Source organism: Cucurbita maxima, unplaced genomic scaffold (assembly GCF_002738345.1).
Source record: "Cucurbita maxima cultivar Rimu unplaced genomic scaffold, Cmax_1.0 Cma_Scf00051, whole genome shotgun sequence".
Lineage (NCBI taxonomy): Eukaryota > Viridiplantae > Streptophyta > Magnoliopsida > Cucurbitales > Cucurbitaceae > Cucurbita > Cucurbita maxima.
The window spans coordinates 808,637-822,144 of NW_019272067.1; the positions used below are offsets into that span (position 1 = coordinate 808,637).

A 13,508-nucleotide genomic window follows, 5' to 3' on the forward strand; every position below is an offset into this window, starting at 1 on the left:
TCAACAGAAAGTTGATCTCTTGACAATCTCAAAAGCAACAAACTGTGGTGCTATCTTCTTGTGAGGTCGAGTTCATGATAACAATTGCAGCATTGTGTCAAGCATTGTGACTGAGAAATTTGTTGAATGAAGTGAATAGAAGTGTACTAAAGCTGGTAACTCTCTACGTCGACAACAAATCTCTGATTACACTAATGAAGAATCCAATATTTCACAGAAGCAACAACACATTGACACTCCCTTTCACTTCATCCATGAGTGTGTTGAGAAGAGACAAATCATTGTAGAGTTCGTATGCACTAGAGAGCAACGTGCAAATATTCTAACCAAGGCCTTAGCAAGGTTTAGGTTTGCAGAGTTGCGAGAATTGCTGGGAGTGATGAATCTCGAACAAAGTCAAGTTTATGGAAGAGATTATAACCTAATAAATGACTTAGTAGAATAAGTTACTAACTTATGAAGTAACTTTAGGAGAATTATTAGTAGACTTAGTAGAATAAATTATAACTTAGGGAGAACTACAGAAGAATTGGTAGTAGTGGTTAAATTATGGACCAAATTTTATGGTTTAATTAGAAAGATTGTTAGTGGTTCTAAACTTAAATAGAAGGTTTAAGAAGCTAGTTAGTGCTCTATGAACTTTATAACTATAATTAATCAAGGGAAGTCAAAAATTCATTTTGAGGCTATATAAAATTATGATGTTGTCATTGTAAAATAGACTAGGAAAATGCGATAAAACGAGCATTTGTGCTTTCTTTTAGTCAATAACTAAGTTATTTGGTAATTTTATGTAGTTTAGGTTGCATGCTTAAAATGATTTGATCCATATTACTGGTGGAATTATTTGAATTTCAAACAAGTGTTATTGTTTTTAGGCAATTCTTTATCGTTTTGAAGTTTTTGGATACATTTAGATTAAGGTATTATAATTCAACAAGGTTGTTAGATCAAACTCTCGAGAGTTGTAATCATTTGGAATGAAATCAAATTGTTCTTTAGCCAAGAACTCCAAAAATGATATGGAATCAACCCAATGAAAAGTTTTGCAATCGATTAGATTTATGATTAAGAACAATAGTAAAAAAAAGTTGTTGATAAACCCTTGATTAGAATCACTCCACAAGATAGCCTAATCAAGACTACTTAAATGACTCTTATATGCAAATCTATACATAAAAAATGCAATGAAACAAGCTCATGGACAAGAAGCATAATATAAACTTTCACTCTTCTTACTAAAACAACACTAACCATATCTATTTATAGCTCGTAAAATAAATTTTGAAGTAACCTATGATGAATTAAAAGATTGTAATCCTCGTGTCCATCAATAACACAATGACCACTGACGAACTGTGACTTAAAATCCTAAATATAATAGTACTCTCAAAATGAAAACACAATGAAACATCTCTAAATCCTAACATGTATCATACAATTTTGTTCTTCCACCGAGAACAAAGAGTACATAGAAGAGCAATGAGATGCACGTAAACTTTTTCATCTGTATATATATTAAACCTAAGAACTTTTTAAAACAAATGATAAGATTAAAAGATTTTAGGCATATTATTAGTGTCCAATAAACAAATTTTACATATGTATTTGTAATAAAAGACTAATTTTTTATGGAAGATGAGGCCTCCCTTTGATGACTCCTAAGTGCTAATATCTGAAGCTATGCCAGTATGGCCACCAGATCATCCATGGATTTGAGTGTCTTTTCGTAATACAAATATGACTCATACACCTTGGGTGTGCGAATGTAATAATCCAACTGAAACACAAACCAAATTATTCTATGTTAGATGAACACGCCTCTCCACAATAGTATGATATTGTCCACTTTGGATATAAGCTATCATGACTTTGTTTTTGGGTTTTCTAAAAGGACTCACACTTTCATTCTTTCATTATAAACTTATAATCATTCCCTAAATTAGCAGATTCACACTTTTCTTCTTTAATTATAAATTTATAATCATTCCCTAAATTAGCGGGAATTACGGATAGTAGCATTTCATAATTCAAAACTGCCCTCTAAATTTCTACTTTATCTCACAAACAAATTCCAATGCATAATTTGTAAAAAAAAAATCAAATCAAATGGTAATTAAAGCACATACCTCGGCCATGTTATCGACCAACTCATTAGCAGTCTTAACATAGTCATTTTGGCGAGCTTGTGGCAAAACGGACATGGCAGTTTTCAAGTCTTGGGAGAGATAAGCCGACTTGAGACGAATGTAGAAGATGACATACCTCCACGACATGGTCTCTAGCATGTCGCGGATGCTGTGGAGTCCCTCCGCCGTCTGCCTTATCCTTGCTACTGCCTCCTCCCCCGACAGCCCCGGCTGGAAGTATCGCTCCTTAATGAACGAGTGGGTGCCCCAGGTTTGGGCCAGCGCGGGAGGTGCTGCAGCCTGCAGCCCGACCACCAGTGCGAGGGCGGTCGCGATGTGGCGGCGCTGGATGGAAAGGGAGGCGGAGATGATGGGGAAGGGGTGGCGGTGGCATCTGTGGGGAGTGGGAATGCGAGAGGAGAAGAGCGTGGTGGCGTTGGCGAAGGCAGGCATGGCTTTGGATAAACTTTAATTTCCTTATGGAAAAACACACACTTTGTGGCCTTACCTTACCTTACCTTCCTATCTGCTGCATTCATTCACAACCATACGTTTTATGTCTTTGTCCCATTATCTTTGTCGCTACCTTGTTTGTTTGTAAAAAGGGATCCGCAAACAATAATTCATTAAATTTGATCTACTTTTGTGGAATAACTTGCATGTGCTAAGAACATGAGCATATAAGGAAAGTGATTCGTGTGCAAATACATGATTGGGGTCTGGAGTATACTCACATGACATGGATACATGAAATACATTGTGTACCGTAGATAAGTTTGGAAATAGTCCGAGTCTATAGGCCATCGGTCTTATCCCTTCTAGTATTTCAAAATGACGGATAAACTTAGGGCTTAGTTCCCCTGAGCACCTTCTTTTGATTGCGGCATGGGTGATTTGCATCAATTCCAGCTGTTGTTTTCCCACTTCTTCCCAAAAGGAAGGGAAGTGACATCTCATCCTGTCTTGTAGGGGGCCCAATGGCCCTATAACGGTTATTATAAGCGAATTCCATGAGAGGTAGGTATTCATCCTAATGAGAGAGATAGGTATTCATCCTAATGAGAGGTAGGTACTCATCCTAACTTCCTGTGAAGTCCTTTACACATGCCCTTAGCATGTCTTCCAATACTTGGTCGAGCCTTTCTGTTTGACCATCTATTTGAGGGTGAAGGAATGTACTGGACTTTAACTACATGCCTAGTGCCTTTTGCAGACTTCTATTGATACAAGAACTCCATGTAATCGAACTATCTCCTCCATGTAGAGTTGGACCCACTTGTTTACTGAATAAGTAGTTTTGATATGAATCAAAAGACATCAATCATACACTATACTTCAATGAAGATGTGAAGAAAAGGTTGTCAAAATTATCAAAAGATGTTTCAATTCACGCCACATTGAAGAAGAATGAAGTTTGATTGTTATAAATTTTGGGTGGGTTACAATTTAGAGTAATTTAGAGTTATTGTATTTTAAAACATTTTATTTACTTTAGGTTACATTTACATAATGACTAATTATGGTCAGTATGAATGTTACAACTCTCGGAATGTCTTTAATAGTTTCATTTTGAGACTATATAAAGCCATGTATGTTGTATTTGTAAGGTAGACTTGGAAAATATAGTAAGAGAAGCATTTGTGCTTTTCTTTAGCCAATGACTAAGTTTCTTTGCAGTTCTATGTAGTTTAGGTTGCATGTAGAATCATTCAAGCTCGACATGATCAATCTTGCTCGTGGAGTGATTCGAATCTCAAACAAGTGTTCTTGCGTTGAGATATTTGATCAACAAGAATCATTCAAGCTAGACATGATCGATCTTGCTTGTGGAGTGATTCGAATCTCAAACAATGTTCTTGCCTTGAGATATTCGATCAACAAGGTAATCTGAATCTTACTCCTCTTGTGGTGGTTCCATATCTTATCATTTCATCTCTTGCCACCAATATTAAGATCTTTTAAGTCTTGATACATTTTGGTGCTTCCACGGTGGATGGCGAATGGCTAACTGTGGGCTTCTATGAGTACTTTCTTCATTAGTCCTTTGTCCTTGGATACGCACAACCATCCTCTCACAAGACGGTTAGCTTCTTGTTGTTGCAAGACTTTGTTGAGGTAAGGGTCATTTTTCGAGCATCAATTATACGCCTTCTTAGTGATCGTTAGTTGTGCCAGTCTCATTGTTAAGCCTTTAACTAAGAACTTGATGTCGGCCCCAAGCATTTCCGGCTTAAATCATCGGCTATAACATTGGCTTTTTCAGGATGGTACAAGATCTCTATATTGTAGTCCTTTACTAATTTCAACCATCTTCTTTGTTTCATGTCGAACTCTTTTTGCGTGAAAAGATACTTTATGCTCTGGTAGTCTGTATACACTTGCATTCTTTCTCCATATACATAGTGTCGCCACATATTAAGAGCAAACACCACGATTGCTAGCTCTAGGTTATATATGGGATAATTGCACTTTTATTCTTTTAGTTGGCAAGAGGTATATATGCTATCACTCTTCCATTTTGTATTAGTATTAGTACACATCTCAGACCTCTCCCTGAAGCGTTATAAACATCCTGTAATAGTCTGTTATTCCTAGAAAGCTTCTAACTTCTGTGACCGTAATTGGTTGGGGTCATTTCATTACTGCCTCAACTTTAGTGAGACTATGGAAATACATACCTTCTTTTGACACCAAATGTCTGAGAAAGGCCACCATAGGAAGCAAAATTCGCACTTAAAAAACAAAGCATATAGTTGATTGGTTCGTAACTTTGTCAATACCATTTTGAGGTGGGTTTCATGTTCCTTCTCGATCTTGATTAAATGAGAATATCATCGATGAAGATGATTACGAATGTGTCGAGGAAGTCCTTGAATACTCAGTTCATTAGGTTTATGAAGGCTACAAAGGCGTTAGTTACTCCAAATGACATCACTGTGAACTCGTAGTGTTCATACCTGCTTTTGAAGGTTGTCTTTGGTATGTCTTCCTCTTTGATCATTAGTTGATGATATCCTGACGTTAAGTCTATCTTGGGAAGCACTGATGCCCCTTGAAGTTGATTGAAGAGGTTGTCGATCATTTGGAGTGAGTACTTGTTCTTTATTGTGACCTTTTTGAGTTCCCTATAGTCTTTTCACAATCGAAAGGAACTGTCTTTCTTTTATACAAAAAGTACAGGAGCTCCCCACGGTGAGACACTTGGTCTTATGAACCTTTTGCCTAATAGCTCTTTCTGACCGGTTGGATTTCTGACTCGATCCCAAAGTCTATCTCTCTGATTGGGGTAGGCCTCATCTGTAAAGTCATTCTAAAAGTGCCTTACTACTAGTATGGAGGATATATATAGATGTTTGCTTGATTAGCTTTGGTAATGATGGCTAGGAACATTCATGCTCAATGTTTGATCAGCCTTTATGCTTCATGGCTGAGATTAATCTTGAGATGTCTCTCGAACATTCCTCTTTGTACTTTGATCGAATGAGAATGGATAACAGGCTCGTGGGATTGATGTGAGGGAGTGGGGATGGCTATATTCCTGGGAGTGAACTCCAGGCGAATATGAAACTTTCTCCAGACAGTGGTCTAATTGATACCTCCGTTGCCCGACAATCTATATAGGCATAGTTGTCAGCTAGTCAATCCATCTCTAAGATAACATCGAAGTCATTTATGTATAAGACTATCAACGTCATTTCCATGTGTTGTGATATAAGAATCTAGGTGCCCTTTACTTTATGAGTGGCTAAAAGGCCCAGTCCTAGTGGAAACAGTGTAGGGTATTTGTAAAGGTTTTATGTCGAACTTTGCCTGCCTAACGAATTCTTCTGCTATAAATGAGAATGTGGAGCCTGATTCGAATAATACATAAAGTAGCCAAGGATTGGAAGGGTACCTATTACTATTACATCAGGGTCCTCCAAACTTCTACCTGTGGGGGCGTGTGCCACGGCTCTAGCATGTGGTGGTGCTCCCCTTTCTCGCTAGTTTTCATTTGGATTTTGAAGTTTCTGCCTTTCCCAGACCTTACCTTCTTGCTTATTTCCCTGGTCCTTGTGGTCCTTGTGATGCAGGCATTCTACGATACAGTGTCCTCCCTTACCACATTTGAATTTGAAAGAGGCATTGGTTCCTGCTAGGCACTCGCCATCATGATGTATGTTATGTTGTAATGGAAACATAGGAGAGAGTAATTGAACATAAATTATGCTATTTTGATTAACTATCTGGTAAACTAAGGAAGAAGTTGATACAAAATTTGGAAGAATGAGAGAGTGGTGGAAGAATCAATGGCCACCGCCCATTGTTAAGGAGACATCAGACTGAGGTGGTGGGTCGGGGAGCAGGAAGATGGCACACATGGCGCTTGCAAAGGCCGCAATTCCACCCATCACGAACGCCGGTAAGTTCCCTCCCCCGAAGGCTGCGTCTAAGGGCCCACTAACTGCCGACACTAAAAGCTGTGGGATCACTATGAACAGGTTCAGGATTCCCAAGGACAGCCCTGTGCCCCGCCGGATTACACAAATACCCCTTCTTAGTCATTTATAGGTAAAGCGCCAAGGGAGGGAAGTAAGTTAGGAATTTGGTACCTACCTTGCCCCGCGTTGGAATTTGAAGAAAAGATGGATGCCAGCGCAAAGGGAACGCTGAAAGTGACCGAAAGTGGAATCCCCAACACTGCAAAGATTGAGAAGGCTCCAGCCCTGACGTTGGGAGGCGGATGGGCCAACCCATGAACCGACCTCCAGCGCTCTGCCACCGTTGTAACCACCACCATGCCTCCCATACAAACCGTAAATATAATGTTCACAATTCCCCACACCCACCTGAGCCCTCCTACAACACGGCCCACTGTCTCTATCCCCAAAGAGGATAACCCAAGCACAAAGGAGTTTATCATCAGCCCCAGCGCCCCTGCTCGAACACCCATCTCATACAACTTGGCTTCTTCCGGACTCCCTTTCGGCTTTCCTCCGTACACCTCCGCACCCATCCAGTCCGTGTCGTACATTATAAATGGGAACCAACCCACCCAGTTCAAGGCTGTCACCAGCATCAGGATCCACATGGGCCTCGACAACTGCTTCAGCGCACCCATCAACTGCCCAAAGAAGGGCGTTGATTCTTTGTCCATGTGTAGGGGCTCCCACGGCTTCTCACCCACCATCAACATCGCGAACGTGGTAACCGTGAGGAGCAACACGATGTCTATCAAGAAGCAGGTTTTGAGGTTGGCGCAATAACCGTCGCATGCTTCGGTGATTGTGAATGGAAGGAGTGTATGGAGTTGGCTATTGGCCCCAGCTGCGTACCCCAACACATTCCCTACGCCCAAGAAGAAGGAGAACAGCCCATTCGCCACTCTCATCTTTTTGTGGTTGTTGCAAGACATGTCTGCCAACAGGGCCCTACAAGGGCCTTGCAGCATGTTGTTAGCCACATCGAGAACCCAGAATCCAACCACGAATATGGCCACAGCCCTTGGCTTTGTGCCTTTGGCAAGCTCGTCCCCCGCGGAATGCCCAATGTCTGCAGCGAAGCCAATGAGGAAAACGGCAACCGCCACAAAGACAGCCCCAGCTACAATGAAGGGCCGACGACGCCCAAACCTAGAGGTGCAACGGTCGCTGTAGTACCCCACAGTGGGCTGCACAATGAGGCCTGACATTGGGCCGCAAAGCCATATGAAAGACGACCATGTGCGTGGAACTCCCAGTTGTTGTACGTAAGGTGTGAGCAACGAAAGTTGGAGAGCCCAACCAAATTGGAGTCCGGCTGCAATGGCCGCGACTATTATGATTTGTTTGTAGGAACTTGAAGGATGGGAGACCACGCCCTTGGCCTTCCTCACAGTATCTCCATGCTCCATGCTTGCTAGTAAAGATATTCCCTTGTTGCACTGATGAATGGTGAGGAGATTGGCGCTTGTTTGACACTTGTATAGCAATCAACCCTCTCAAAATTGGAAGCCATAAACAGAAATGTTGAAGAAGTAAGTTTAGGGGAACCAAGTGTTGTGTAGATCTGGTGTGGTCTCAAAATAAACTTAAATGATGCCTTTGACCTCCATTTTCTTTTTTTAATCCCAAATAGGATGAGGTTGTGGGACTTGTAGTTACCATTTGACAACGTGTGGCAAGTACCAAAAAATGATTACATATAATCATTAACTTCAAAATATTTTCAAAATATGATTACATTGCCTGTAAAATTATTACATGAAAGGTTTAAAAGACTCGAACCAACATACCCAAGACAAAAATAAATGGAAATCAAAACATGACTTTGATCTATTGCTCCCCTATAACTACATGATTGAGAATGCTTCCATCGTCAACTTGTTGCATTAAGATCCATCTAAAAAAGAAAAGCACCATACTTATACATATGTAGGGTACTAAACCCTGGTTAAGTCACTAGTTATCTAGGAATCACATTATCACATTTGTGTAGTGTAGCTCTTCGATGAGCTCTTGCACAGTGTTGAACATCTTAAATGACTCATTGACTATCCAAGACTAATTATTGAGATCTACAACTCCTAGACAAGCTTTTGTGGGGTATTGACCTTCTTTGATGAGTCACACGTTGTTAGAGGCTAATTACTAACATCGAAAACTCTCAGATGAGCTTTAGTAGAGTATTGAATCCCCTAGCTCTATGTTTGAGATTTTGATCCAATCGGGTTTTTACTGATTCATCTAACCCTCACTCTCTAGGTTTCAATAATCTGGCCCCTTAAGACTGCTCATCGCATCATAATGTCTCATTAACACGACTCTTCAGAGCACGTTGTACCCATCTAGGGTTTTTATGGGAGCTTGGGGTGGATTGGTTAGCGATGTTGTTAAGTGTTATTGCTTGTGTAATCAATCAATATGCATGCATCTACTAGAGAAAACTCTAATTAGTTCTAACTATTGAGTAGTTGGAACATTATGGGAAAGATCAGATTAGCTTAGCTAGTGACTCGGTTTGTTGTAGATTCCTTGACTCATCCATGCATTTGTTCTATATGTGGCATAAAGTTGAGTTTAATTGAGGGGCACAAGAATCTCCTAAATACCGTACCTAACTAATTTTGTGATTGATGTTCTAGTTCTTAATGTTAAAGTAGAAGGTTATATCTATATTCTTGGAGCTGGGTCTTCTGATTTCTTAATTTGTTGCCGTTGATCAAGGCCCACAAATATATCTTCATTGTACACATTTCCTGGTCGTGACCCATAAAGGTCATTGCGCCATTCAACCTAACAGGGTATCAGAGCCAAGGTTTATTCATTAACAATATTTATCATATCTTCTTGTTCCTCCTCCTTCTCCCCATCCACCATCTCCAACACGATCTCATCTACCATGGCGTCGACCTTTGCCCCAATACCTCTCCACCACACTGTCACAATCTGTCTCACCAAAAACAACTTCATCAGATGGTTAGCCCAGCTCCTCTCCTATCTACCGAGTACGAAGCTTATGGACTACCTCGATAAACCATTGTCGCACCGACCAAGCTGGTTCCTTTCTCAATTGCTGCTAGTGCTGACTTGGTATCTAATCCGGCCTATGATCGGAGGTAGGATCAGGATTAACAGGTCTTTAACGGCCTTCCCACTCCATGTCTAAGAAGATGCTTTGCGATGTGGTTGCCGCTACTATGTCCAAGGAGGCATGAGATACCCTACAGCAGATGTTTTCATCATCAACTCGCGCTTGCACTATTTAGATCCATGTTGAGCTCGCCACGTCCAAGAAACGCGATCTGTCTGCTGTAGATTATTTTTGCAAGATCAAAGCGCTGGCCGCCGCCAACTCTGCATTGTGGGATGATGACGTGATCATGTATCTCCTCGCTAGTCTTGGCCTGATTATGATCCCTTCGTCACCTTGATGATTACCAAGAGTGAAGCCTTCACGCTTGATGATGTGTTTGCACATATAATGAAGTTTGAAGCTCGCCAACTACAACACCTGGCTGAAATTTAGTTAAATCTTAGATCTTTGGCCAATTATGCTAGACATGGTGGTCAGCACATGAACCGTGGGTGTGGAGATCACGGTCGAGGTGGAGCGCCCTCTCGTCCTACGGTGATCGTCATGACCCTTCGGCTCGTCCTTTTTGCCAAATCTATGGCAAAGTGGGGCATACTGCTGCTCGTTGCTGGTATAGGATGGATGAGTGCTATCAAGATGAACCTCCTTCTGCGGCACTAGCGACTACTTCCTCCTGCAAGATTGATCCCAATTGGTACAGCAACACAAATGCCACTGATCATATCACCAGTGACCTGAATCATCTCGCTGTTCGTGAACGCTATCATGGAGGTGAACAAGTTTGAGTTGGCAATGGAGCAGGTTTGCAGATTTTGCATACCGGTCATTCTTCAATTAATACTACTGCTCATCCTCTTGTATTGCGTAATATTTTGCATATGTCTGAAATTTCCAAACATCTTCTTTTTGTTCATAAATTTTTCCATAATAATGACGCATTCTTTGAATAACATCCTTGCTATTTTTTTTATTACGGATCAACAGTCGAGGAAAAGTCTTCTGGACGGGAGGTGTGAGTCTGGTCTCTATTCTATCAAGCCATCTGATGTCGATGATCTCAAGCACGCCTTAGTAAGCAAATCTACTACTCACACTCAATGTCATGCACGTCTTGGACATCCTTCATCTCAAGTAGCAAAAAGTCATTAGTTACCACACTAGTTTATCACCTTTGGAACTGATTTTTTTTTTTTTTTTTTTTTTTTTTTTTTTTTTTTTTTTTTTTTTTTTTGTTTGTTTATGTTTGGGGTTTTGCACCTCTAGACGTTCAGTACTTTAAATATTATATCAGCTTCATTGATGATTTCAATAAATTTTCGTTGATCTATTTGATGCACGATTGTAAAGTTGAAATAAAGAAAAATAAAAATAAATAAATCAATAAATTGGCCCAAGCCCATGGAGGGGCAAATGTGTCATTTTGCCCCTCCACCTACTATAGGGGTCCAAGTGGAACCCTAATAGAGGCCACCAAAAAAGGAAGGGAAGACTAGGAGAGGGGTTGGGAGAATCGAGGAGCCGCCACCGAGACTTAGTCCAGAATCGAGGTGAGTTCTTGAATGTTTTCCAGATTCGAGACTAACCTTTATGAATCAAGACCTAATGTTTGAATCCGTTCATCTAGGGAAGCCGACATCGTGAAGAAACTTAGCAGAAATCTGGGAATAGTCTAAGACAGTAAGCGCACTTGTGTGGCTCAAATCTCGTGGCTCAAATCTCGTTCTATGTTGAGGCTAAAATCACGAAAAAAAATATCAAGACATATTCCTCAACACGATATAGAACTTTTCCGAAGGAACCATATTGATTTGAGCTCCGGATCAAAAGATGTGAAAATTGGAAAATGGTGGATCGGAAAAGGGCTACATATTATAGGAGAGAGAGAAAAGAAAACAAAAAAGAAAAAGAAAAAAAGGGTGGCGGGCGGCAGAACACGGCTCGGCAGGCGGCGACACGCATTGAGTGTCGGCTGGAGCGACGCAGCTCTAGCGAAATGATGACGCGTGTCATCAATAGGAACCAGGCCGAACCGTAGTGAATCAAACCATTGGCCGAATTGACCCGACTCGCGACTGCTTGAAGCAGTCCGCGCATGGTGGTCGTGGGTGCAGCCTGCGACTAGCGCCTTTCCTGTGCGTGGCTGGCGTGTGGTCGGCGCATAAGGGCGCGTGGGAGGCTCGTTTTTCATCCGTTTACCTTCTGTTTGTCCTTATTCCTATTTTAATAATATTTTTATATGAATAAGGACCTAATCAAGGATTATCAGTGTTTTTGGACACCTTACAAGCACAGACGCGCTAGCGAAAGGGCACGCGTCAACCAAGTAGGTCACCACACGGAACTTAGGAAGAAATACTTGGAATCGCCTTAGTATGCATGCATGCTAGATTAGTTTCCTTATGTGATTGGACTTTTCTATGTTGTGAGCTTAGGTTGCAAAGTACATGTTGTATGACCAATTATATATGCTTCCATAATAAGTTAAACATGTTTTATGCTTCCGCTTAGTGTGTAATTTTTTATGCATGCTGAAAGAAGGATGGGTAAATTGTGAACTCTGCGTTCCAGGTGTTGATGGACGTTATCACCCCGTTGAGCATAATTGCCTATTTTTGCATAAACGGTATAATTTATATGATTCTTGATGTTTGCTCCCTCTTGATAATGTTTAGAAAACGTTATAATGTCTAGTAAACGTCTTAGGAATGAGCCTAAGGATCTAGGATTAGAGTGACCAGTCACTGAGCCTAGATCAATCCCTCCCCTAGGAGCTTAGCAGATCACCATGGTAAACGTTGTACCTTAGGGATGTTTTTAAGCTGCTAGTTGTCTAAACGGTGTCTATAGTTTCGTGGGAGGACCAGAGGTCCCGTTCAGTTCTTACATATCCTAGTCGTTTCGCATGGGAAATGTGTCCCCACGTAGTATAGCCCATTAGCTGCATGGGAACGGGTTGGGTCGCGCCCCCATAGGGGGACTATTATGGGCTTAGGGACTCAGCACACCCCTAGGCAAGATACCATGTAGTCTCTGTTAGTCATGTGGAGGCAGCGTCTCGTAGAGAGATACCGGTCAATCCAACTTAGCATAAAGAACTCTTATGTACTAAATGAGAGGACGAAGAACAATAGAAGTCCCAAGGGCCTAAGATTAGAACCGAACGTCCTAGAGCTAATGAGAAACTCGTGATTGACTATTAAGCTTAGAATGCAATGAGAGCCTACAAGTAGGTGACCTACTGGGTATAATTTTATACTTATTTCTGCTATCTCTTTTTTTTTTTTCAGGCACGTGGGCGTTGGGCTGAGGTAGGGTGGATCAGAGGGTGAATTGTCACAGAGGAATGCATGTCCCGGGGTGTCAGTCCAGTCTTTTCTTTTGCATTTAGATTTTCACATTTTTTTTTTTTTGGAACTTTCATTTGTTTGAATCTTTGTATTGAAACTTTCAGTCATAGGAATAAATGATTTCACCTTTACACCTTCTCAACTTTTTCTTTGCATACACACTGACTTTTGAGTCACAGCTCATAGTAAAATATCGGATCGTGACAATGATCGTACAGAAGCTCCTCGTATACTTTTGCAGTTTCAAGCTCATGTTGAGGGCCTCCTGGATACTAAAATCAACTGTGTCTAGGGTGGGGAATGTCAGAAAAATCATAACACATTTTTCATTCTTTTGGAATTTTTCATCGTATTTCATGCCCTCACATGCATCAACAAAATGGTTATGCTGAACACAAGCACCATCATATTGTTGAAACTGGCCTAGCCCTTCTAGCTCATGTTGATCTACCTATTAAATTTTGGGATGACGGGTTTC

General features: G+C 41.0%; 2 protein-coding genes, 1 long non-coding RNA gene and 1 other non-coding gene across 4 annotated transcripts; 2 read left to right on the top strand and 2 right to left on the bottom strand.

Annotated features, from left to right (window-relative positions):
- Nucleotides 1-1,548: 1,548 nt before the first annotated feature.
- Nucleotides 1,549-2,622, bottom strand: LOC111471370 (photosynthetic NDH subunit of lumenal location 2, chloroplastic). The gene is made up of 2 exons (XM_023117092.1): nucleotides 2,130-2,622; nucleotides 1,549-1,780 (listed from the first exon to the last, which is right to left on the bottom strand). Exons 1-2 carry the CDS (start codon nucleotides 2,580-2,582, stop codon nucleotides 1,682-1,684), a joined length of 552 nt encoding a protein of 183 aa, XP_022972860.1. The 5' UTR covers nucleotides 2,583-2,622; the 3' UTR covers nucleotides 1,549-1,681.
- Nucleotides 2,623-6,380: 3,758 nt separating this feature from the next.
- LOC111471355 (sucrose transport protein SUC8-like) lies at nucleotides 6,381-8,286 on the bottom strand. The gene is made up of 2 exons (XM_023117069.1): nucleotides 6,726-8,286; nucleotides 6,381-6,633 (listed from the first exon to the last, which is right to left on the bottom strand). The coding sequence occupies exons 1-2, from the start codon at nucleotides 7,999-8,001 to the stop codon at nucleotides 6,416-6,418; spliced, it is 1,494 nt and encodes a 497-aa protein (XP_022972837.1). The 5' UTR covers nucleotides 8,002-8,286; the 3' UTR covers nucleotides 6,381-6,415.
- Nucleotides 8,287-9,945: 1,659 nt separating this feature from the next.
- Nucleotides 9,946-10,083, top strand: LOC111471385. Its single transcript, XR_002715194.1, has one exon. It is a non-coding gene; the product is annotated as a small nucleolar RNA Z247 (small nucleolar RNA).
- A 1,076-nt stretch (nucleotides 10,084-11,159) lies between these two features.
- LOC111471381 lies at nucleotides 11,160-13,156 on the top strand. The gene is made up of 3 exons (XR_002715190.1): nucleotides 11,160-11,230; nucleotides 11,308-12,306; nucleotides 12,971-13,156. It is a non-coding gene; the product is annotated as an uncharacterized LOC111471381 (long non-coding RNA).
- Nucleotides 13,157-13,508: the final 352 nt, after the last annotated feature.